The following is a 22,295-nucleotide window of genomic DNA, read 5'->3' on the forward strand; positions in this document are numbered from 1 at the left end:
GACGGACGATCCGCATATAACCACGGACGGTCCGGGTACGTATCCGGACAGTCCGCACATGAGTATTTTGAGGAGGATTATTACATGAATCCTCGCCCGTCCCAGCAACACTTCCCATCACACTATGCGATGCACCAGCCCATTAATTCAGGATCCAAAGCCCAGGAAAGCTTTTCGGCCCCACCTCGAAGGCCGGAAAGAAACGATCAAACCTATGACCCATATAGGGCAAATGAAAATGCACCACGTAACTCAAACCAATGGGGGAAAGACAACATGCTAATATTCAGCCAACCCCACCTATGTTTGACTAGAGAGCCGGTGGTCTTGCACCGGCTGCCATTGATATAGTAAGGGAAGAAATAGCCGGGGCGTTCCGAGATAAGCTCGGAGTAAGCATGGTCCCTGGGGGGCAATCATATCGGAAACCTTATGACAGCCGATTTGATCATCACCCATACCCACAGGGAACCAGGATACCCGAATTCGCAAAATTTTCGGGTGATCAAGGGAAAAACACACGCGAACATATAGGCCAGTTCTTAGCATAATTGGGAGAATTGGCCGACACAGAGGCATTTCGCGTACGTTTATTTTCATTATCGCTAACAGGAACCGCGTTTGCATGGTATGCTACTTTACCTCCTAATTCCATTTCATCATGGGGGGATCTAGAACAAAAATTTCATGATCATTTTTTCTCCGGTGACTATGAATTGGATTTGGTAGATTTAGTGTCGTTGCGACAAACAAAAGATGAATCGGTTAATGATTACATCCGGAGATTCCGAGATACAAGAAACCGATGCTTTCAAATTCATTTAGCAGAGAAACAGCTAGTAGGATTAGCCTTTAATGGTCTGCGATATTATTTAAAAGAAAGATTAGAAGGCATCCAATTCTTTACACTAGCACAATTACACCAAAGAGCTTTGGCTTGTGAAAGCCGAAGCAAAGAAACTGCTAAAACAATTCGTCACAACATACATGTAGTAGAATGCGACCAAAGTAGCTCAGAAGACGAATCAGCAGAGGTGTATGCTGCTGAAATGGTTTGGCCAAAGCAGGCCAAATCTTCGGCTTGTGCCTCCCTACAGCCGGTTCAAAAGAAACGGCAAGAGGAGGTTAAGTTTACATTTAATGTTGGTAAGTGTGATAGAATATTTGATGAATTACTTAAAAATGGCAACATTAAAATAAATCACACTGTTCCATCCGCCGACGAGCTAAAACGTCGTGCATATTGCAAGTGGCATAACTCATTTTCTCATGCCACTAATGATTGTAATGTATTCCGTCGACAGATTCAATCGGCCATTAACGAAGGACGATTGAAATTTCAGGAAATGCAGGTGGATGCAGAGCCCTTTCCGATGAACATGATTGACTTCGAGGGCAAGAAAGTCCTAGTTCGGCCAAACACAGCCGATAAAGACAAAGGCAAAGAGATAATCATCGGCAATGCTAAAGAGGCCGATGGGGATCGTAAAGTTTCTTGCAGGAAAGTGGTGGCCGAAAAGACTCCCGATGGAGGGGAGACCCTAAAGGTGACCATCACAGCCTCCAGTACTGGGGGGCAAGCGCAGACAGGGAGACAGATGCAGGAGCCCGTGCTGCGTATCCCGGACGGTCCGGCACGTAGGCGCGGACGGTCCGGGACCCCACCGAACGGTCCGGAGAGCTCCAGCGGACGGTCCGGCCGTACTCAGGATTCACAACGTCCACGTACTTTCAAACCACGACGACCAGAGATAGGTACGTGGAAAACAAATACATTCAAAGCAGCTGGTCGGTTGGTTAAAGCCGGCCCAACTTTTGATCAATTACTGTCTAAATACGTTAAAAAGAAGGCCGGCCCCAGTGACCGGCCAGCAAAGCGACCCCGCTCACCCATGCATGAGCAGCGCCAGGTCAGGCCGATTGGACCACCCCACCAATCGGAAGAAATGAAAGGTCATACTATACAAGTGAGACCTAACATACCTGCATGGACAACTCCACCTCCATATCCACCTATGCCATATCCGTACACATATTTACCTCCACCATATGTCCCAAATCAAATGTGGGGCATGCCACCATATCCATTTGGGATGCCACAGTACCCCGCCTGGGGGGCACCCCAAACATCTGTTTTCAACAGGTTGACGCCACCAGTACAAGACCGATTTAGCACTGCTCAATCCGGTCACCAGGCACAAACCCAACAGGATTGCCGGACTACTCGGCCTTCAAGGCCGACCAATCCGGCAGGGGGGCATATGCCTGCAGCAACTCAAAAAACAACAAAAGGGGACATCATCAAAATAGGCACCGCAGATGTTGTCATACAGGGAGACAATAAAGGGCCGATGATTTTCGGCGAATCGGCCAACGCAACCGAAAAGGATACGGCTACCATCAAAACAGCCAATCCAAAATACTCCATGCCTCGATGGTGCCCAGCGGGATTGACACGATCCCAAAAGAGAAAATTACAGCGCCTAAGAGCAAAGGAGAGCCAGGAGAAAGAGGCGGAAAAGACATTTAATGACACACATCCATTATACCCGCCACCGCAAAAGAAATGGAGACCGAAGGCCGTTGAGAAAAAACAAACGGCCACAGAAATAGAAAGTCAATCTGCACCAAGCGCGGACCGTCCGGCCCCTGCGCGCGGACCGTCCGGCCCCTGCGCGCGGACCGTCCGCCGTTCACCACGAAGTCTCTGAACAACCTGCACCAGGCGCGGACCGTCCGGCCCCCGCACGCGGACCATCCGTCGTTCACCAGGAAGCCTCCAACGACACGACAACATCAATGGAAGAGGACGACCTGCTGGGAGAAGACCTGGTCGACTACGAGGCTTCTCCAGAACGCCCAGGTATGGATGTAAATATTATTACATTTTCTGCCGATTGTACTATTATCAGCGACGATGAACCTGTTGTTGCCCAGTTTGATTTTGGTCCTAAAGAAGCCGCCTTTACTAAACCAAAAGAATCGGTAAATCATTTAAAGCCGCTCTTCGTGCGCGGCCACATTGATGGGATACCGATTGCTAAGATGTTGGTAGATGGAGGGGCAGCTGTAAATCTAATGCCTTATTCATTATACAGAAAATTAGGTAAACAAGATGACGAACTTGTTAAGACCAACATGACCCTCAGCGGTGTTGGAACTGATAGTTCGATCAAAGCCAGGGGAGTCACGTCCGTTGAATTAACCATCGGGACTAAGACCCTTGCTGCTGCATTCTTCGTCGCTGATGTAGAAGGAAATTACAGTTTAATTCTAGGCAGAGATTGGATTCACGCCAATCAATGTATACCTTCTACATTACATCAAATGCTGATACAATGGGTAGGCGATGACATAGAACAAGTACATGCTGATGTATCGGCCTGCATCGTTGTGGCCGATGCCCCTGTACTCTGGACTTATGAGACTGCTACATGTCTCACAGGAGTAGACTTTTCTGATTATCAATTCATAAGTATAGATAAAAAAGGTTTCATTCCTGTAATGCTAGAGCCGATGGAGAATCGGCTAAATCCTAAATAAAGTTAAATGATGAATATACACAAAGTTCATGGCATATGCCTGCAGCAACTCAAAAAACAACAAAAGGGGACATCATCAAAATAGGCACCGCAGATGTTGTCATACAGGGAGACAATAAAGGGCCGATGATTTTCGGCGAATCGGCCAACGCAACCGAAAAGGATACGGCTACCATCAAAACAGGCAATCCAAAATACTCCATGCCTCGATGGTGCCCAGCGGGATTGACACGATCCCAAAAGAGAAAATTACAGCGCCTAAGAGCAAAGGAGAGCCAGGAGAAAGAGGCGGAAAAGACATTTAATGACACACATCCATTATACCCGCCACCGCAAAAGAAATGGAGACCGAAGGCCGTTGAGAAAAAACAAACGGCCACAGAAATAAAAAGTCAATCTGCACCAAGCGCGGACCGTCCGGCCCCTGCGCGCGGACCGTCCGCCGTTCACCAGGAAGTCTCTGAACAACCTGCACCAGGCGCGGACCGTCCGGCCCCCGCACGCGGACCGTCCGTCGTTCACCAGGAAGCCTCCAACGACACGACAACATCAATGGAAGAGGACGACCTGCTGGGAGAAGACCTGGTCGACTACGAGGCTTCTCCAGAACGCCCAGGTATGGATGTAAATATTATTACATTTTCTGCCGATTGTACTATTATCAGCGACGATGAACCTGTTGTTGCCCAGTTTGATTTTGGTCCTAAAGAAGCCGCCTTTACTAAACCAAAAGAATCGGTAAATCATTTAAAGCCGCTCTTCGTGCGCGGCCACATTGATGGGATACCGATTGCTAAGATGTTGGTAGATGGAGGGGCAGCTGTAAATCTAATGCCTTATTCATTATACAGAAAATTAGGTAAACAAGATGACGAACTTGTTAAGACCAACATGACCCTCAGCGGTGTTGGAACTGATAGTTCGATCAAAGCCAGGGGAGTCACGTCCGTTGAATTAACCATCGGGACTAAGACCCTTGCTGCTGCATTCTTCGTCGCTGATGTAGAAGGAAATTACAGTTTAATCCTAGGCAGAGATTGGATTCACGCCAATCAATGTATACCTTCTACATTACATCAAATGTTGATACAATGGGTAGGCGATGACATAGAACAAGTACATGCTGATGTATCGGCCTGCATCGCTGTGGCCGATGCCCTTGTACTCTGGACTTATGAGACTGCTACATGTCTCACAGGAGTAGACTTTTCTGATTATCAATTCATAAGTATAGATAAAAAAGGTTTCATTCCTGTAATGCTAGAGCCGATGGAGAATCGGCTAAATCCTAAATAAAGTTAAATGATGAATATACACAAAGTTCATGGCATATGCCTGCAGCAACTCAAAAAACAACAAAAGGGGACATCATCAAAATAGGCACCGCAGATGTTGTCATACAGGGAGACAATAAAGGGTCGATGATTTTCGGCGAATCGGCCAACGCAACCGAAAAGGATACGGCTACCATCAAAACAGGCAATCCAAAATACTCCATGCCTCGATGGTGCCCAGCGGGATTGACACGATCCCAAAAGAGAAAATTACAGCGCCTAAGAGCAAAGGAGAGCCAGGAGAAAGAGGCGGAAAAGACATTTAATGACACACATCCATTATACCCGCCACCGCAAAAGAAATGGAGACCGAAGGCCGTTGAGAAAAAACAAACGGCCACAGAAATAGAAAGTCAATCTGCACCAAGCGCGGACCGTCCGGCCCCTGCGCGCGGACCGTCCGCCGTTCACCAGGAAGTCTCTGAACAACCTGCACCAGGCGCGGACCGTCCGGCCCCCGCACGCGGACCGTCCGTCGTTCACCAGGAAGCCTCCAACGACACGACAACATCAATGGAAGAGGACGACCTGCTGGGAGAAGACCTGGTCGACTACGAGGCTTCTCCAGAACGCCCAGGTATGGATGTAAATATTATTACATTTTCTGCCGATTGTACTATTATCAGCGACGATGAACCTGTTGTTGCCCAGTTTGATTTTGGTCCTAAAGAAGCCGCCTTTACTAAACCAAAAGAATCGGTAAATCATTTAAAGCCGCTCTTCGTGCGCGGCCACATTGATGGGATACCGATTGCTAAGATGTTTGTAGATGGAGGGGCGGCTGTAAATCTAATGCCTTATTCATTATACAGAAAATTAGGTAAACAAGATGACGAACTTGTTAAGACCAACATGACCCTCAGCGGTGTTGGAACTGATAGTTCGATCAAAGCCAGGGGAGTCACGTCCGTTGAATTAACCATCGGGACTAAGACCCTTGCTGCTGCATTCTTCGTCGCTGATGTAGAAGGAAATTACAGTTTAATCCTAGGCAGAGATTGGATTCACGCCAATCAATGTATACCTTCTACATTACATCAAATGCTGATACAATGGGTAGGCGATGACATAGAACAAGTACATGCTGATGTATCGGCCTGCATCGCTGTGGCCGATGCCCCTGTACTCTGGACTTATGAGACTGCTACATGTCTCACAGGAGTAGACTTTTCTGATTATCAATTCATAAGTATAGATAAAAAAGGTTTCATTCCTGTAATGCTAGAGCCGATGGAGAATCGGCTAAATCCTAAATAAAGTTAAATGATGAATATACACAAAGTTCATGAGTCTTTGGTCACGGACAGTTCGGCCGCCAAGGCCGGATGGTCTGGTCTTTCACAAAAGAGTTCGGGCTTTAAGACCGAACCTCTTCCACAGCGAAAAGACAGTATTACGGATGATCCGGTCCCCGAGACCTGAAAGTCCGCCATCACACAAAGATATTCTAATTCCTCTGTGGGGAACATGATAGAGGAATTCAGAGATCTTGATAAACTAGGACAGGGGTTTACATCGGCCGATCCTTTGGAGGAGATTGACATAGGAGATGGTAAAACTCCAAGGCCGACTTTTATAAACAAGACCCTGGAGACCGATCCTAGAGATGAGATGATCGGTCTATTGAAGGAATATTCAGATTGCTTTGCTTGGAATTATACTGAGATGCCTGGATTAAGCCGAGAGATCGTAGAGCATCGGCTGCCTATTAAATCTGGTTTCAGACCTTTTAAGCAAAGAGCTAGAACATTTCGTCCAGATCTTCTCCCACGCATCAAGGACGAAATCCACCGGCTGCTAGAAGCTGATTTTATCAGACCTTGCAGATACGCAGAGTGGGTCTCCAATATTGTGCCGGTGGAGAAGAAGGAGTCAGGTAAACTTAGAGTATGCATTGATTTTCGCAATTTAAATAGAGCAACTCCTAAAGACGAATATCCCATGCCTATAGCCGACACATTAATCAATAATGCATCAGGAAATAGAATTATTAGCTTCCTTGATGGTAATGTCGGATATAATCAGATTTTCATGGCCGAAGAAGATGCGTCTAAAACGGCCTTTATATGTCCAGGCTTCATTGGTTTATTTGAGTGGGTTGTCATGACATTTGGTTTGAAAAATGCTGGTGCTACTTATCAGAGGGCTATGAATTTGATCTTCCATGAATTGTTAGGAAACACTGTGGAAGTTTACATTGATGATATTGTAGTCAAATCGGCTGAGTTTAGTTCTCATATAGCTGATTTGCGCAAAGCCTTTGATAAAATGCGTCAGTATGGTTTGAAAATGAACCCACGTAAATGTGCTTTTGGAGTGTCGGCTGGTAAGTTTTTAGGATTTGTCATACATGAACATGGTATAGAGATAGACCCTGACCGAATCGAGTCTATTCGGAATGTGGGACCTCCGACCTGTAAGGTCGAGGTACAGAGGTTTCTCGGCAAGGTGAATTATTTACGAAGGTTTATTTCTAACCTAGCCGGGAAGATTGATGCGTTCACCCCTATTCTTCGGCTTAAGAATGATGCCGAATTCGCTTGGGGGGCAGAACAACAAGAAGCATTTGATCTTATCAAAAAATACTTATCTTCGGCCCCCGTATTAAAAGCACCACGAGCAGGAGTACCATTCCGATTATACATTGCAGCTGAGGATAAGGTCATTGGGGCTGTTCTGACACAAGAAACTGAGGGGAAGGAGCATGTGGTGACATATCTAAGCCGAAGGTTGGTGGATGCTGAAACAAGGTACACTTTTATTGAAAAGTTATGCTTATGCTTGTTTTTTGCATGCACCAAATGTAGATGTTATTTACTGTCTAGTCATTGCACTGTTTCTGGTCAAGCCGATGTGATCAAATACATGTTGCATAACCCAATTATGAGTGGTAGAATTGGTAAGTGGGCTTATGCACTCATAGAATATGACTTGGCCTATGAACCATTGAAATCTATGAAAGGCCAAGTCATAGCGGATTTCATTGTAGAACATCGGGTTAATGATATTCATGAACTAGACATGTCATACCTCACTATTACTCCTTGGGCTTTATATTTTGATGGATCGGTTTGCAATGAAGGGCAAGGAATTGGCATTGTGCTTGTTTCACCAAGTAATGTCTCCTTTGACTTCTCTAGCCGATTGAAAACTTGTTGCACTAATAATCAAGCCGAATATGAGGCCCTCCTATTCGGCTTAGAACTTTTAAATGGTATGGGAGTAAAACATGTGAAGGTATTTGGTGATTCTCAGCTGGTTGTCCAACAAGTGTTAGAAGAATATCAATGTTTTGATGGTACTCTAAATAGTTACCTTGAGAAATGTTGGAGCATAATTCATTCTTTTGACGAATTCAGTATTCGGCATATCTCTAGAGTTGAGAATCATAGAGCTAACGATTTGGCACAAGATGCATCAGGTTATCGGATAAAGAGAGGGAAGTTTCACAAAACTGAAAATCTGATAACCAGTGCAGAGCCAAATTCCCAGGTCGCGGACCGTCCGCATGATGGCGCCGGACCGTCCAGGGTTACCAGAAATGTTCTCTTAATCGATTCGGCTGACAATGAAGCCGATGCAAGAGATTGGAGGACACCTATACTTAATTATTTACGAGATCCCAATATCAAAACAGATAAGAACATTCGGCGAACAGCTTTCAAGTATGTTTTAATGAGTGACGAACTTTACCGCCGAACAGTCAATGACATCCTGCTTAAGTGCTTGGGCCCAGATGATGCTATATTAGCCATGGCCGAAGTACATGAAGGGATTTGTGGTACTCATCAATCAGCTCCAAAGATGAAGTGGTTGTTGCGAAGGTCCGGTTTTTATTGGCCTAGTATGATAGCTGATTGTTTCAAGTACTACAAGGGTTGCCAAGTGTGTCAAAAATTCGGCGACCTACAGTTGGTCCCTGCAGCCGAATTACATCCTATTATTAAGCCTTGGCCGTTCAGAGGATGGGGATTAGACTTTATTGGAGAAATTCATCCTTCATCATCAAAGGGGCATCGGTTTGTGTTAGTTGCCACTGACTACTTCACCAAATGGACTGAAGCCGTTGCTCTAAAGAACATGACACACAAGGAGGTAATCGAGTTTATAACTGAGCATATTATTCATAGATTCGGCATTCCCCAGACCTTAACTACAGATCAAGGTACTTCTTTTATGTCAAAGGAGGTACGTGAATTTGCTGAATTATACAAAATTAGGCTGCTTAATTCATCTCCATATTATGCTCAGGCCAATGGTCAGGCCGAGTCTAGCAATAGGACATTGATTAACCTGATAAAAAAGAAAATATATGATAATCCTAAACATTGGCATAAGATTTTGTCTGAAGCTTTATGGGCTCATAGGATATCTAAACATAGGGCTACTAAAGTATCTCCTTTTGAGCTTGTCTATGGGCAGGAAGCAGTGTTGCCTGTGGAAATAAGTTTGAATGTTGTCAGGTTCGCCAGACAAAATGATCTAACTGCTACTGATTATTATGATTCAATGATTGATAATATTGATGAGGTGACCGACAAGAGGATGATAGCTTTGGGAGCAATAGAAAAGGACAAGATCATGGTAGCCAGAGCCTACAACAAGAAGGTCAAAGCAAATTCATTTCAAGTAGGAGACCTGGTGTGGAAGACCATTCTGCCTCTAAGGAATAAAGACCGGAAGTTCGGGAAATGGTCACCAAGCTGGGAAGGTCCTTATAAAGTAAAACAGGTGATGTCTGGCAACGCCTATTTACTACAAACATTACAAGGCAAGGACTTGCCTAAGGCTTTGAATGGGCGTTTCCTCAAACAGTACCATCCTAGTATGTGGCAAGATGCCTAAGAGAACCGATGTAATCACATCGAGTTAGTTGCTTTTGGTTTGCTCAGCTCCACCAAAAGGCAGGGGGGCATATGTTGAACCCCAAATTGAGCAGGCGGACGGTCCGGCCCTGAGGCCGGACGGTCCGCGGTCCGGACAGTCCGCGCCTGTGGGCCGGACGGTCCGCGCATGCGCAGAGCAGTTTAGGGTTCCGAGTTTTGTGCTATGTTTGTTGGCTAGATTTGCGGAATTAGCTCGGAATCCAGTCGTGTAAAGGGTCCAGCCCCCCTCCTCTATAAAAAGAGAGGTCTACGGCCGATTTATCATCAACAATCGAATCAATACAACTTCTATTTCGCATTTTATCCTAGGAGTAGTTCTAGTCTAGTTTAGGTTTAGCCTCTCGATCCCCAAATTCTTCGTCTCTCTTCGACTCTACGTCGATTAGAGGAGTCTAGGTCGGCCGGCCCGAGCCTAGACACAACCTAGGATCTCTACTCCCCGACGGGGTCCCTCCCGGGAGCGAGATCCAGGCGCCGTCGGCGATCTTCCGCCGCCCCTGCGCACGCGCGGACCGTCCGGCCCTAGGGCGCGGACCGTCCGGCCGTCAGGCAGGGAACCCAGGCTCCTGCACCAGGTCGCGGACCGTCCGGCCCTGTGCCGCGGACCGTCCGTGCCTGACCAGAGAGCACCGCCGCCTCGCGCCAGGCCGCGGACCGTCCGGCCCCCGCGCCCGGACCGTCCGCCACTGTGCAGAGAGCACCGCCGCCGGTTCTTCTTGAGTATTTGGCGCTCCAAAAAAGCGTCAACATATTTTTGGAGCGCCAAATACTCAAGAAGAACCGGCGGCGGTGCTCTCTGCACAGTGGCGGACGGTCCGGGCGCGGGGGCCGGACGGTCCGCGGCCTGGCGCGAGGCGGCGGTGCTCTCTGGTCAGGCGCGGACGGTCCGCGGCACAGGGCCGGACGGTCCGCGACCTGGTGCAGGAGCCTGGGTTCCCTGCCTGACGGCCGGACGGTCCGCGCCCTAGGGCCGGACGGTCCGCGCGTGCGCAGAGGCGGCGGAAGATCGCCGACGGCGCCTGGATCTCGCTCCCGGGAGGGACCCCGTCGGGGAGTAGAGATCCTAGGTTGTGTCTAGGCTCGGGCCGGCCGACCTAGACTCCTCTAATCGACGTAGAGTCGAAGAGAGACAAAGAATTTGGGGATCGAGAGGCTAAACCTAAACTAGACTAGAACTACTCCTAGGATAAAATGTGAAATAGAAGTTGTATTGATTCGATTGTTGATGATAAATCGGCCGTAGACCTCTCTTTTTATAGAGGAGGGGGGCTGGACCCTTTACACGACTGGATTCCGAGCTAATTCCGCAAATCTAGCCAACAAACATAGCACAAAACTCGGAACCCTAAACTGCTCTGCGCATGCGCGGACCGTCCGGCCCACAGGCGCGGACTGTCCGGACCGCGGACCGTCCGGCCTTAGGGCCGGACCGTCCGCCTGCTCAATTTGGGGTTCAACAGATCCCTTCTAGGTTTTGACTTTGATACTTTTCCACCTTCTTGTGACCATGTCCAATTTCTTGAGCTATGATCTTGAGCCTTATGACTTGAACCATAAACCTTAGAAATTAAATCAATGGTTCCAAGTCATGTCCTTATGTTGTGATCCTCGATGCACCAACTCTTATCAGCTTGACCAACCTTAACTTCTTGCAACCCACCTTATTGTGATATCCTAGCCCTAGTGGATGGTGATATCCTGGCCCAAGGCTTAATATAATTAATAGAGTATTCATACCAACAAGGTGCATTTTATTTTTCGGAAGCCTATCTCGAAAGAACCTCCAAGTTAAACCTGCTTGGCTTGGAGTAATTTAGGATGGGTGACCGACTGGGAAGTTTTCTCGGGTGCGCATGAGTGAGGACAAAGTGCACACAAAAGACCTGTGTTGATCTGTGGGGACAATATATGATCCTAGAGAGCTGCCAGGAGTAAGTACCGTCGGTCCGGAAGTGGACGGGATGTTACAAATGGTATCAGAGCTGATCCTCGCGGATTCATGGGCGTGTGTGGGTTAGGGGTTCGGGTATATGGTGCATGGCGCATGTGGGCCCGGAGTTGTCACATGGCATGGCATGGCATATGACGACACTAGACACAGACGTGGCCAAGAGGGGAGGTTCCTTGCTTTGGGTTGACCGACGAGGACGTAGGTTTTCTAAGGAGGTGGATTGTGATATCCTGGCCCTAGTGGATGGTGATATCCTGGTCCAAGGTTTAATATAACTGATAGAGTACTCATACCAATAAGGTGCATCTTCTTTTTCGGAAGCCTATCTCGAAAGAACCTCCAAGTTAAGCGTGCTTGGCTTGGAGCAATTTGGGATAGGTGACCGACTGGGAAGTTTTCTCGGGTGCGCATGAGTGAGGACAAAGTGCACACAAAGGACTTGTGTTGGCCTGTGGGGACAATATATGATCCTAGAGAGCTTCCAGGAGCAAGTACCGCCGGTCCGGAAGTGGACGAGGTGTTACACTTATTCACCCCTGACTTCAGGTACCTCGGTCTTCTTGACCTTCTCTCGTGTACTTGGTTCCTCGAAGTTCTTCTTGCCTTCGTCCTTAGTTCAATCAGTTGTATCTAAGCTATGTGCATCACATTCCATTCAGTAAGTGTTCATCTTTCAACTTTACTTGTGATGACCATAATCCATTGTCATCTCAACTTGTGTGGATCATAATATTTGTCTCCATGTGTTGAACTTCTTAGACTTTTCACTTAGCATCTGTTCAACACTTAACACCCATGTTAGACCTTTAATTGTGTTGTCATCCAAAACACCAAAACCCACAAGGGACCTTTCAAAACAAAGACAATAAAGAAATGCCTAAATGGACTAAGTCCGATACTCTGCGACGCACGGGGCTGGCTACGAAGGGAACATGTTTTGGCACACTAGACCAGTCCAGTTTTGCAATGGATGGGTCACTAGAACAGTTACACAGAGGGGTTATACTTTGGAGCAAGGGCAGCTGGCACAGCGGACTAAAGTCTAGTGAGCACTAGACCTTCATGACTCAACGGTTGCATTCAAGATTCAATGGTTAGTAGTCCATGTGTTAGGTCTGGTGGCGCATTGGACTGTTTGATGCCACCTAACACCTTTTTAGAACGATCACTGGAACTGTAGGGGCAGAGGTCTGGTGTGCACCGAACCTGCTACAATGAGAGGTGTGGTGCACTCGAATTCAGCCCAACTTTTGAGAACTAGTTCCAACAGCTATATGGTTGGTTGAAGTCTATAAATGCACCTACAACGAGCTCATTCAATACAAAAGAGCTGAGCAATAACTCCAATACACTACAGCAACAGTCCCAAAGAGATCAAGCCTCCCAAGTGCCACAAATGAGAGAATTGAGCATAGAGGTAGCCTTTTGTGTGTGATTTGAGATAGAGCCTTGTGAGAGTGCTAAAGAGAAAAGTGTGTGCTATGTTCTTGAATCTTGGTGCAAGACACCCATTCATTGTAAAGCTAACAAGATCCTTCAACATGTGAAGAGCCTTGCGGAGACTTCAGTCTCTCGATTTAGATAAGAGAAGGAAACTCAAGTTTAATTTTGGTGATCACTTGAGTGAGGAAAGGGTTGAAAGAAACTTGGTCCTTAGTGGACTACTCAACAGAGACATATGTTTCTTTATGAAACCGAACTCCAGTAAACAAATTGTTGTGTCTCTTTTGTTCTTATGATTGCAATTTGTTTACTTCTTTCCTCCCTAAGTTCTCTTGTGGTTGATCATATTTACACAATCTCTTGTTGCTCTAAGTTTTAATTCCTCATATTCAACAGAGCAACTACGCAAGAAGAACTTATCTCTTTACTCTGATCAAGTCATATTTTGTTCTAACCTCTAATTAGAATTGAGTTGCGTTTTTAGTTGATAAATTTTAGATTTCGCCTATTCACCCCCTTTAGGCACTTTCCACATGCCTTGTTAGCAGAGAGGGAGCTGTGTGGTGGCAATGGTGCAGTGAAGAGAGTGCATGAGCCCTATCTCAAAGGATTCTTGGGGTGGCACCAACACGCTCTAGTCAATAACTTTGCGCTGGCGACTCCAAGGCATTTCCCAATGGCGGCAATCTTATGTTGAGCCGAGACATTGCAGTGCTCCGGCGTGTGGGGGCGGCGACACAGACAAGGAAGGTAGGGGGTGAAACCCTAGCTACATGCGGGCGAGAGAAATGATGAATGGGAGGGGTACCGGTTCAATTGTGTGCGGGGGAATCCACCTGCTTCTCAAATCAAGTGGAAACCTCGCTTCCAAGAGAATCACTTCGAGAATCGGCTCCAGAAGCAATGTGTTTGAGGAAAATCTGCTTCTAGTAGTCACAAATCAGCCAAACGTCATTCCAAACACAGTCTTAGTTTTCTACTTTTTCAAAGTAGAGCAAGCTAAACCAAACACACAGTTATTGACGAGGTCAATCAGATTATGACATGGTTGATAATCAAAATAAACGTGACCCTGAGAATACAAGGTTCAGATCTTTATAATATAAAGCCAGATCGATGTGTCACTTTATAATAAATTAATACTTGTCATGAACTTGATGTAAGATTAAAAACCAACGTCCTTATCATGAACTTGATGTAAGATTAAAAACCAATGTCCCGTGCATGGGTCAACTTTTGAATGTCATCCGTAACACTCCGTCCAAAAATAACTAGTTCGAAGCATGACACAGGATAGGAGAGGTAACATTAGAACACTAAGGGCTAGTTTAAGAACTCCAATTTCTCAAGGGATTTCTATTTTCCTAAGGAAAAATGAACTAATTTCTCTTAAAAAATGAAAATCCCTTAGAAAAATGAAGTTCTCAGACTAGTTCTAAGATATTAGGAGAGCTGAAACTGTAATACAATTAGGTTAACCATAATCAATAAACTTCACATCTTTCGGATTTCCAGCACCGAATGTTTTGTACATGCAAACTATGTCTGAGACAAAAAAAAAAATAGCCCATATATTGATTGCCATGAAATTGACTAATCAGGGAAACAATCAGTGGACAAATCAGCCATCCTGCCATCCTTATGAATAAAAGAATGTAAAATGAGTACGGTCATTGGAAGCTGTCTGTAAAAAAGTAAGGGCGTGTTCGGCTGGCTACAAGCCGACACTGTTGCAGCTGTTTGGACTGCTGCAGCTGCAATCCATAGAGAGAAAAATACTGTAGAAGCCGCAGCCGCAGCCGGATTGCAGCCGCAGCAAGCCGCAGCGAACAAGCTGTAAATCAATGGTGACCAGTTTAGTCTAGTCATTCTGAGGCGACACTTGACATGTTCTATCTATTCAGGCCTAATTTACCTATTCTATTACTTCATTTCATCCTGCAGAATGCGCCTACCTTCTCAGGTCCTTGCTCGTTGCTCCTATATGCTAGATAGTTTCTGTCCATCTGGCAGTTTAGCCTTCTTTGGCAGCTTCTCAAGTGTCCTCATTGACGCAGGAACTACTGCAGACTTCGATAACCAGTAGTCTAAACACTGGTGATGGGGATCTAGAGCCTCGATTTCCTATTGATGAATAAGTGAATTTCTTTGTTATATTATAGTTCCTGGTGCTAAAAGTTACCAACTTTCAAAAGAAACATTCTTGGTCTCACTAAAATTACCTGGACGATTTGTGGGGACAAGAACCCAAACATTTCGAGCCCGTTTACAGAATCAGGTGGTAAAAAATTAGGAACGCCACATTTTCCAATTCCTTGTAGGTTTTCTATTTCTTCATTCACCTTGTCTCTAACACTATCCCAACAACTCATCGGTGAGGTATGAGTGAAAGAGACATCAGGAACTTGCTCTAAGGTCACCTGTAATTAATTCGTCAAGAAATCTTTACTGTGGTCCACAACAAATCAAAGAGAGTTCCACCCAGAAAATACAGAAGAGCATGAGAATCATATTTATACCTTAAACAATGGTCCAAGAGGTCCAGCATCCAGGACTTCTGAAACATAAAAGCACCACGCTGTCGGATCTTGTATATTGTAAAATGTAACTCGACTTCTGAAACCTGCAACCACATTATTTACTCTATTTGTCACAATTCTAGAGGACCATTTAATCATCCCAAATGCAAACTGCACTAGTTTATTACCTTTAGGGAAAATAGCTTGATTATTGAACCACCTTTTGTCAATCATTACCATTCCATAGTCTAGTGGCTCAACCTGGTGCCCGGACATTGGCCTAGACGATGCATCAGATTGCCCTGAAGCCATTACCATTTGACCAACTTGACCATTAGAATGCTTTGCTAAATTTCCAATGTCAACGCCAAATAGTTTCTTAGTAGTGTTGCAAGCTAGGCCAGAATTGCTAGCTTGATTTCTTGAAGGAGAGACTAAGTTGCCTGAACAATATAAAGACAATGAAGAACTGCACTCAGAGCTCATTCTAAATGGACTGTCAGTTTTCTGTAAAGGCCTATGATCAAGAAACATCCTATCCTTGCCATGCTCTTCTTTTATTCTGGAACTGCATGGTGGATCTTCTATGTTGAGATTAAGACAATTATCCTGGATTCCTTTCTCTTGCTGGAATCCTGCTGGCTTTTGAAGGTCATGGCACTGATTTTGAATACCACCAAATACAGAAACATGATTGGCATCAATAGCTAATCCTGAAAATTCTGTGCTTTTACATGAGTCCATTTTGCTGTGCTTCAGAGAACCTGATTGGCAAACTAAGCCTAGGTGGTCCTGTACCCAGCAACAAACTGCAGCCAGATCACCCTCCAGAGCTGCTACAAGAGTATTAAGCTCCTCCATGCTATATCGAAAGAATGTGATTTTCCTGTCCATTCCGCATGAACAAAGAAGATTTGTATGGTTTAAGCAAGCAAAGCGGTCAGGTGTGCACTGGCAACTGACAGCAGACAAGTGCAGATCATAAAAGCATGAAAAGCACTCTCGGTCATTGGAATCGTAATCCTTGTCCATCTTCTTACTTTTCAAAGGAACATTTGCCTCCCATGCAGCAACCTCCATCTTAACTCTTGTCTGAAATAGTGAAAGAACACAATATAAAATATCATTATATTAATTCATTAAGAGACAGATAGTAAGTTCCAATATTAGTGAGCTACTACCTTAATTGCACTTGTCAGGACTCCATCCTTTCCACATGTGTTCAGCCATCTGTATTCTCCTTTACCACTTCTGCAATTCAAAACGTTCATCCAAAGTTGTCTGATAGCTTCTTTTGCAGCCTTCAGTAATAACTTGTCATGTGATATTGATGTCTTGCGATGCTGATCTCTATAGAGCTCAACAGCACACTGTCCATGAGGCAGCCAATCCACAGGAGCGACATTTACTGCTTCCGCACAGTTGAAACCACAGTTGAATCCAGAATGGTATGCTCGTGGTAGTGTCAGAACAAACTCACCTGACTTCTGAACAGCACGGTAAACAGAAACTCCTTCTGCTTTCAGAACAGATGGAGATAACTGTGTAACCTGCTCCAAGAAAATTCAGAATGAAAATGGATGAGATACATAAGTTCCCTAGCACAGGAATTCTTCTCAGATAAATAATTGAAAAACATTGTTTACAGAAATCAGCCACCAACAGAACATCTCTAACAACTAATTTGCCATCTCTTTTCGGTTAGATCAACATACAAACATCTACACCAAAACAGTCAAGGCGTGTTCCACGAGCAAATATGGAAGGCCAAGTTGCCACTAAAAAAATAAAGTTTCCATGTGGTTAATGTTTCAGAATGCAATTTTGACAAAAGATAATCTTTTGATCAGGAAATGAAAGGATGATAACTTTTGTCTCTTTTTCCTGGAAAAGGAATCATGAATCATTTGGTTTTTTAATGTCCTGCGAGTAAATATATTTGGAGTATTCAGGCTTATGCCTCTGGAGTGAATGTTAGACCTGCTTCATTTGCACAGTTCTGGTTATGGGTTATCTGGTGTTTACCAAGAGGCTTAACAGTTCTATGCAGTGGGATTGGCTGACGATATGGAAAACAAGAACTACTTTGTTTTGAGGAGAAAAAAATCAAAGCTCACATGGAGATCTTATGTTTGATTTCTTCATTGTTATCATATTGGGCAGGGTTGCTGAAGGATGGGGAAGCTGCGCAGCTGGAGCACAGGACAGAAGAGTTGAAGTCGGTGGCGATCCATTTCCATCATAAAGGGGGAGTGAAAGTTGCGTTGAAGTGAAGTTTGGAAGTTGGTGTTCTGAGAGCTCAGCCTATGTGCTGCTTTTGCCTTACTGGGCATGTAATAGTTTTCATTTCCTAGAAAGTCTATACACTGTCTTTTGTTGGCGTGGTGGTTCGCGGTTGTTCACAGTGTGACGTGCAGGTTGGTAAGGCTTGCCTGTTGGCTGAACCTTGTCTGTTCAGTACAACTTGGCTCAGTGCTGTTGTGGGAGCCTCTTCATCGGGTTGACCATGGCTAAGTATTGGGAACTAATTTGGAAAACCTGGTCCCCTCCCAAATGTAAATTCTTTTTATGGCTTGCTGATCTTGGAAGATGCTGGACAGCAGATCGTTTGCAGAAGAGAGGTCTTAGCCATCCTGACAAATGTGTCCTGTGTGACCAAGAGCAAGAAACCATAGATCACATTTTGGTGGGGTGTGTTTTTGCTAGGAGTTTTTGGTTTCAGCTGCTGGGACAGGTCAACTTATCTGCCTTTACTACTGTGGTGGGAGAAACTAAAATGATGGAGTGGTGGAGCAGAAGCAGTGAGCAGTTACAGGGGATTGCTAAAAAGGGGCTCAATTCTTTGATTACCCTTGGGCTTTGGACTCTCTGGAACCACAGGAATGGATGTGTTTTTGATAGAGCTACGCCTAGCATGGAGGGTGCTATCAGAAGAGCTGAAGAAGAAATTATTATTTGGAATTTTGCGGGGGCCAAACATCTTGCCCTTATTACAGCTCCCATTCCAGGTGTCATGTAGGGATCTAGGAGTGAGTTCAGTAGTTAACCTCATATGGGAAGGCTGTTGGTTAAGTTTAGATTGTGGGGGCAGGATGGCCTTGTTTGCTTTCTTTCTTCTCCTTTTTCTTTTTCTTTTTCTTTTTATTTCTTTTTCTGTTGTGTTTGTAATTGGTCTAATTTTTAGACCCCTCTTCTTAATACAATGACACGCAGCTCTCCTGCGTGTTCGAAAAAAAAAGTGCTGTTGTGGGAGTGTTACTTTCGCTGAACTCCTGTAATTTTGTTGCTTATTAGTAATGAAATCCGGTTCGTCAAAAACTAGTTTGCCATATCATAATGTAGTAATAGATCCTACAAAATAATATGATCAATACCAGGTAATAATACAAAGTACGACATTCATGACAAAAAGAACAATGTACTGCTTTTAATGCTTAATAACTTTAGTAGCATTTAACTATGTTATGTCAGAACAAAATAAATATGAACTTGGCAGTAGGTCACTACATAGGGATCTGCCAATTATATGACAGAAAAAAGTGGTTACCAGCTCATGAAGTAGGTCAGGCTGCTCTTCAAACAGTTTGGGTAAGTTTTTTCTCATAGATTCTTCCAGCTTTACTGCCTCACCACCAGGAACACCATACCAAACTTTTGGTTCACCAAAATGCATATAATTTAAAGAATAAAGAAAATGGTCTTCCACATGCTGCAGCAGAGTAATATAAAAAGATATGTTAGGATGTGCTCCATGAACAATAATGTCATAAATCATTTATGCACTTCTGTTCCAACCACCATATATCAATGAAATCCAAAAAGAACACTGAAGAGCACATACACTAGATAATTTTTGCAGTGTCAATCACAAAAGCTTCTCTTTACTGAGTAAGGGATCCAAAATTCATGAGAGAAATGGGCAAACAGATTAGCTAAAAATCTTACCCAGCAAAATGAAGAGAAGCACATTCCTACATAAAGCCACGGGACAACAACACCAGATATATCGTCTTCCTCAAATGAGATAACAGATCCAGGCAGCCGTGGCAGATTATTCAAGTTCCAACAAGACACACCATATGGATCTTGCTTATTTCCATCTGAAGAAGATAATTTAACAAAACCACTACCAAAGGTTGCAGTGTCCAAATCAGCACCATAATCCACCTAGGCAAATGAAGTTTTGCATCAATAAGTAATAATTTGATAGAATACATAATAACACAATCTGCGTATTATCGACAGACATACCTCAACTTCATCAGCAGGGCCTATGACTATCCGCCAATATTCCCCCTCAATCTCCTCCACTGATGGTTCCCATGTTTTTATGTGGTTCTTAATTTCACAAATAGAAATTTCATCACTCGTTTTCATTCCAAAATATTCCTGCTTGAACTCATCAGCATATTTCTGAAACTCCTCAAATGTGAAGTCAGACCCAGATTGAAAGCCAAATTTCTCTTCAGAGTCCGCACTTGAAGTAGGACGTCTATGTGTCATCCCAAACCTCAGTCTCTTTCTTCTCTTTCTTTTCCTCTGAACTCGAGGTTGTGTTCTTTTCTTTGTGGGCTCCCTGTTTTGAAGCTTGTCAACTTGTTGAACTCGAGTATTGAACTCTGTACATTTCCAGAAACTCTTCTCCTTCAGAGGACACGGAGGTTTCCAAGAAGATGGTGGAATAATACGACAAATTCCATATCTTTCTGCTTGCGGGCGAATGCTAGCAATGTATTCGGTTGCATCCTTAAATTCCTGTCAGAAAACAATATTATTCAAATGAACCTATAGTGCTATTTCTTGTAATACTGCTCAAAATTAACTAGTCATAATACTTCTTGCAAGAAACATCAAGTTATCTAGTTTTTATATGTCCAACATTTATAATTTTAATATATGGGTGGACAAACATTAAAAACTTCAACTACATGAGTTCTAAAACATCAATAGAAAGACAACGGAGTACTATCTTATCAAGCATATCTCATTGCAGTATTGCACAATTTTGTGCAGAGAAGTATAATCAACAAACCTCTTCAGTTGGAGTGAAAACGGGGGCGTCATCAATTTCAGGTCTCCGTGATTCATCCGGACGCCACTTTCCACATGTCTACCCACAAAATATGAGAGGGGAATAGCTAAGTTATATACATAAAAATCACACAAATATTTGGAATTGGAAAGAACATGTCTGAGCAAATCAATTTGAATCTTCTCAACGACTTACAGTTGTATTTCCGTCAAAGTACTCTGTGAAACTTCTTGATGAGCAGTGGTTCTGAAACAAAAAAAAAGCTAGACATTCTAGTGTCAACTTTCTTGGATGAACATTACACTGTGTTTCGAAAGTATCCAACACTCAACCTAAACTTTCAATAAAACTATGTTATGATGAAATAACTAGAAATATAAAATTCTAGCTATTTCCGTACATTATGATTTTGTTCAAATAATATATCCCCAATTTACATTTGAGTTCAAAATTTGTTGAATCGACAATAGTATCATGAGTTTTCAAAACAAATGTGCAAGTGCATCCGAGCAGAATAGAAACAAGTTATGAATCAATTAGATAGGTTTATTTCTCAAAATTGAGAAACCAATAAAATAATTTCCCTTAAAAATGATCTTTTCTCCCAAATCTTTCATGTCAAAAGAACCCATTGTTACTCAGTGTTCCTGAACTTAATGGATACTTCCTCCCTTAAGATCACATTATCTGATCTGCCATAAAGTCGTCCCATCCTAATCTGAATCAAACAAATTCCCATCTGCAGATCCAGAAATGATCGCATCCACTCAATCACCTAACAGTGCCATCCGATTTAGTCACAATTCAGTACCAAATAATCAGCGTCACATAAATCCATGCACGACAACAAACAGCACGTGCAGCAACACATTCGCATCTCCTCAATGCAACCAGCACGTAATACTACTACTCTAACCACACGAAAAGGGTATCTTCTATCTTGATACGCAGTTGCCCATAACAAACATTTATTGGCCATATAAACAAGCAAGGAAACGGAGCAAGCATAGAATACACGGTGCAAACAATGCCTGAACTGCGTGCATATGTGCAGGAGACCCTTACATGCGAGGCCACGGCCGTGGCGCTGGGCTCGGGCGAGGTCACCGCACCTCCGCCGCAGCAGCGCATTCGCTTCTTCTCGCCGTGCAGCGTAGGGCTGGCCTCGTCGGGGGAGGCGGAGGAAACCATGGGCGAGATTTGGTGCGAAGAGGACGACCCTGCCCCGTGACGGAAAGGAAGACCTCGTGCAGTCGTGACGAAAAAGAGGACGACCACATCGCACGTCCTTAGAGATTGCAACGGGGTTAAACGTTCTACCCATACATTTTTTATTGGATAAAAATCTTTCATCAATAGATAAACGAGTATTAGAATATTTCACTCTCATTCATACCCATTAATATATGGATATAAAATACTCGATATAAACTTAGCTCAAAAACATCTTTTAACTATTTAACAATTTTTTGGACGATAATATTATAAAAGACTTACAACTATTTGATGATCATGTAATGAAACATGTAATGGAATATGTAATGTATTATGTGGTAATATTCTAGTGTTACTACTTTATCCAATTATC

At 44.1% G+C, this 22,295-nt stretch overlaps 1 protein-coding gene across 1 annotated transcript; it reads right to left on the bottom strand.

Moving 5' to 3' along the window:
- Positions 1-14,616: 14,616 nt before the first annotated feature.
- Positions 14,617-22,004, bottom strand: LOC103631461 (lysine-specific demethylase JMJ18). Its single transcript, XM_020539511.1, has 11 exons — positions 21,773-22,004; positions 20,903-20,953; positions 20,708-20,785; positions 19,927-20,430; positions 19,621-19,842; positions 19,223-19,384; positions 16,857-17,225; positions 15,864-16,767; positions 15,676-15,779; positions 15,379-15,576; positions 14,617-15,280 (listed from the first exon to the last, which is right to left on the bottom strand). Exons 1-11 carry the CDS (start codon positions 21,896-21,898, stop codon positions 15,137-15,139), a joined length of 2,862 nt encoding a protein of 953 aa, XP_020395100.1. The 5' UTR covers positions 21,899-22,004; the 3' UTR covers positions 14,617-15,136.
- Positions 22,005-22,295: the final 291 nt, after the last annotated feature.

Source organism: Zea mays, chromosome 6 (genome assembly GCF_902167145.1).
Source record: "Zea mays cultivar B73 chromosome 6, Zm-B73-REFERENCE-NAM-5.0, whole genome shotgun sequence".
Classification (NCBI taxonomy): domain Eukaryota; kingdom Viridiplantae; phylum Streptophyta; class Magnoliopsida; order Poales; family Poaceae; genus Zea; species Zea mays.

Coding starts and splice junctions, on each gene's coding strand:
- LOC103631461 (XM_020539511.1), bottom strand. CDS start 21,898: ATGGTTTCCTCCGCCTCCCCCGACGAGGCCAGCCCTACGCTGCACGGC. Junction 20,954..21,772: donor CCACGGCCGTGGCCTCGCAT/GTAAGGGTCTCC, acceptor TTTTTGTTTCAG/AACCACTGCTCATCAAGAAG. Junction 15,281..15,378: donor TGTCCCCACAAATCGTCCAG/GTAATTTTAGTG, acceptor ATTCATCAATAG/GAAATCGAGGCTCTAGATCC.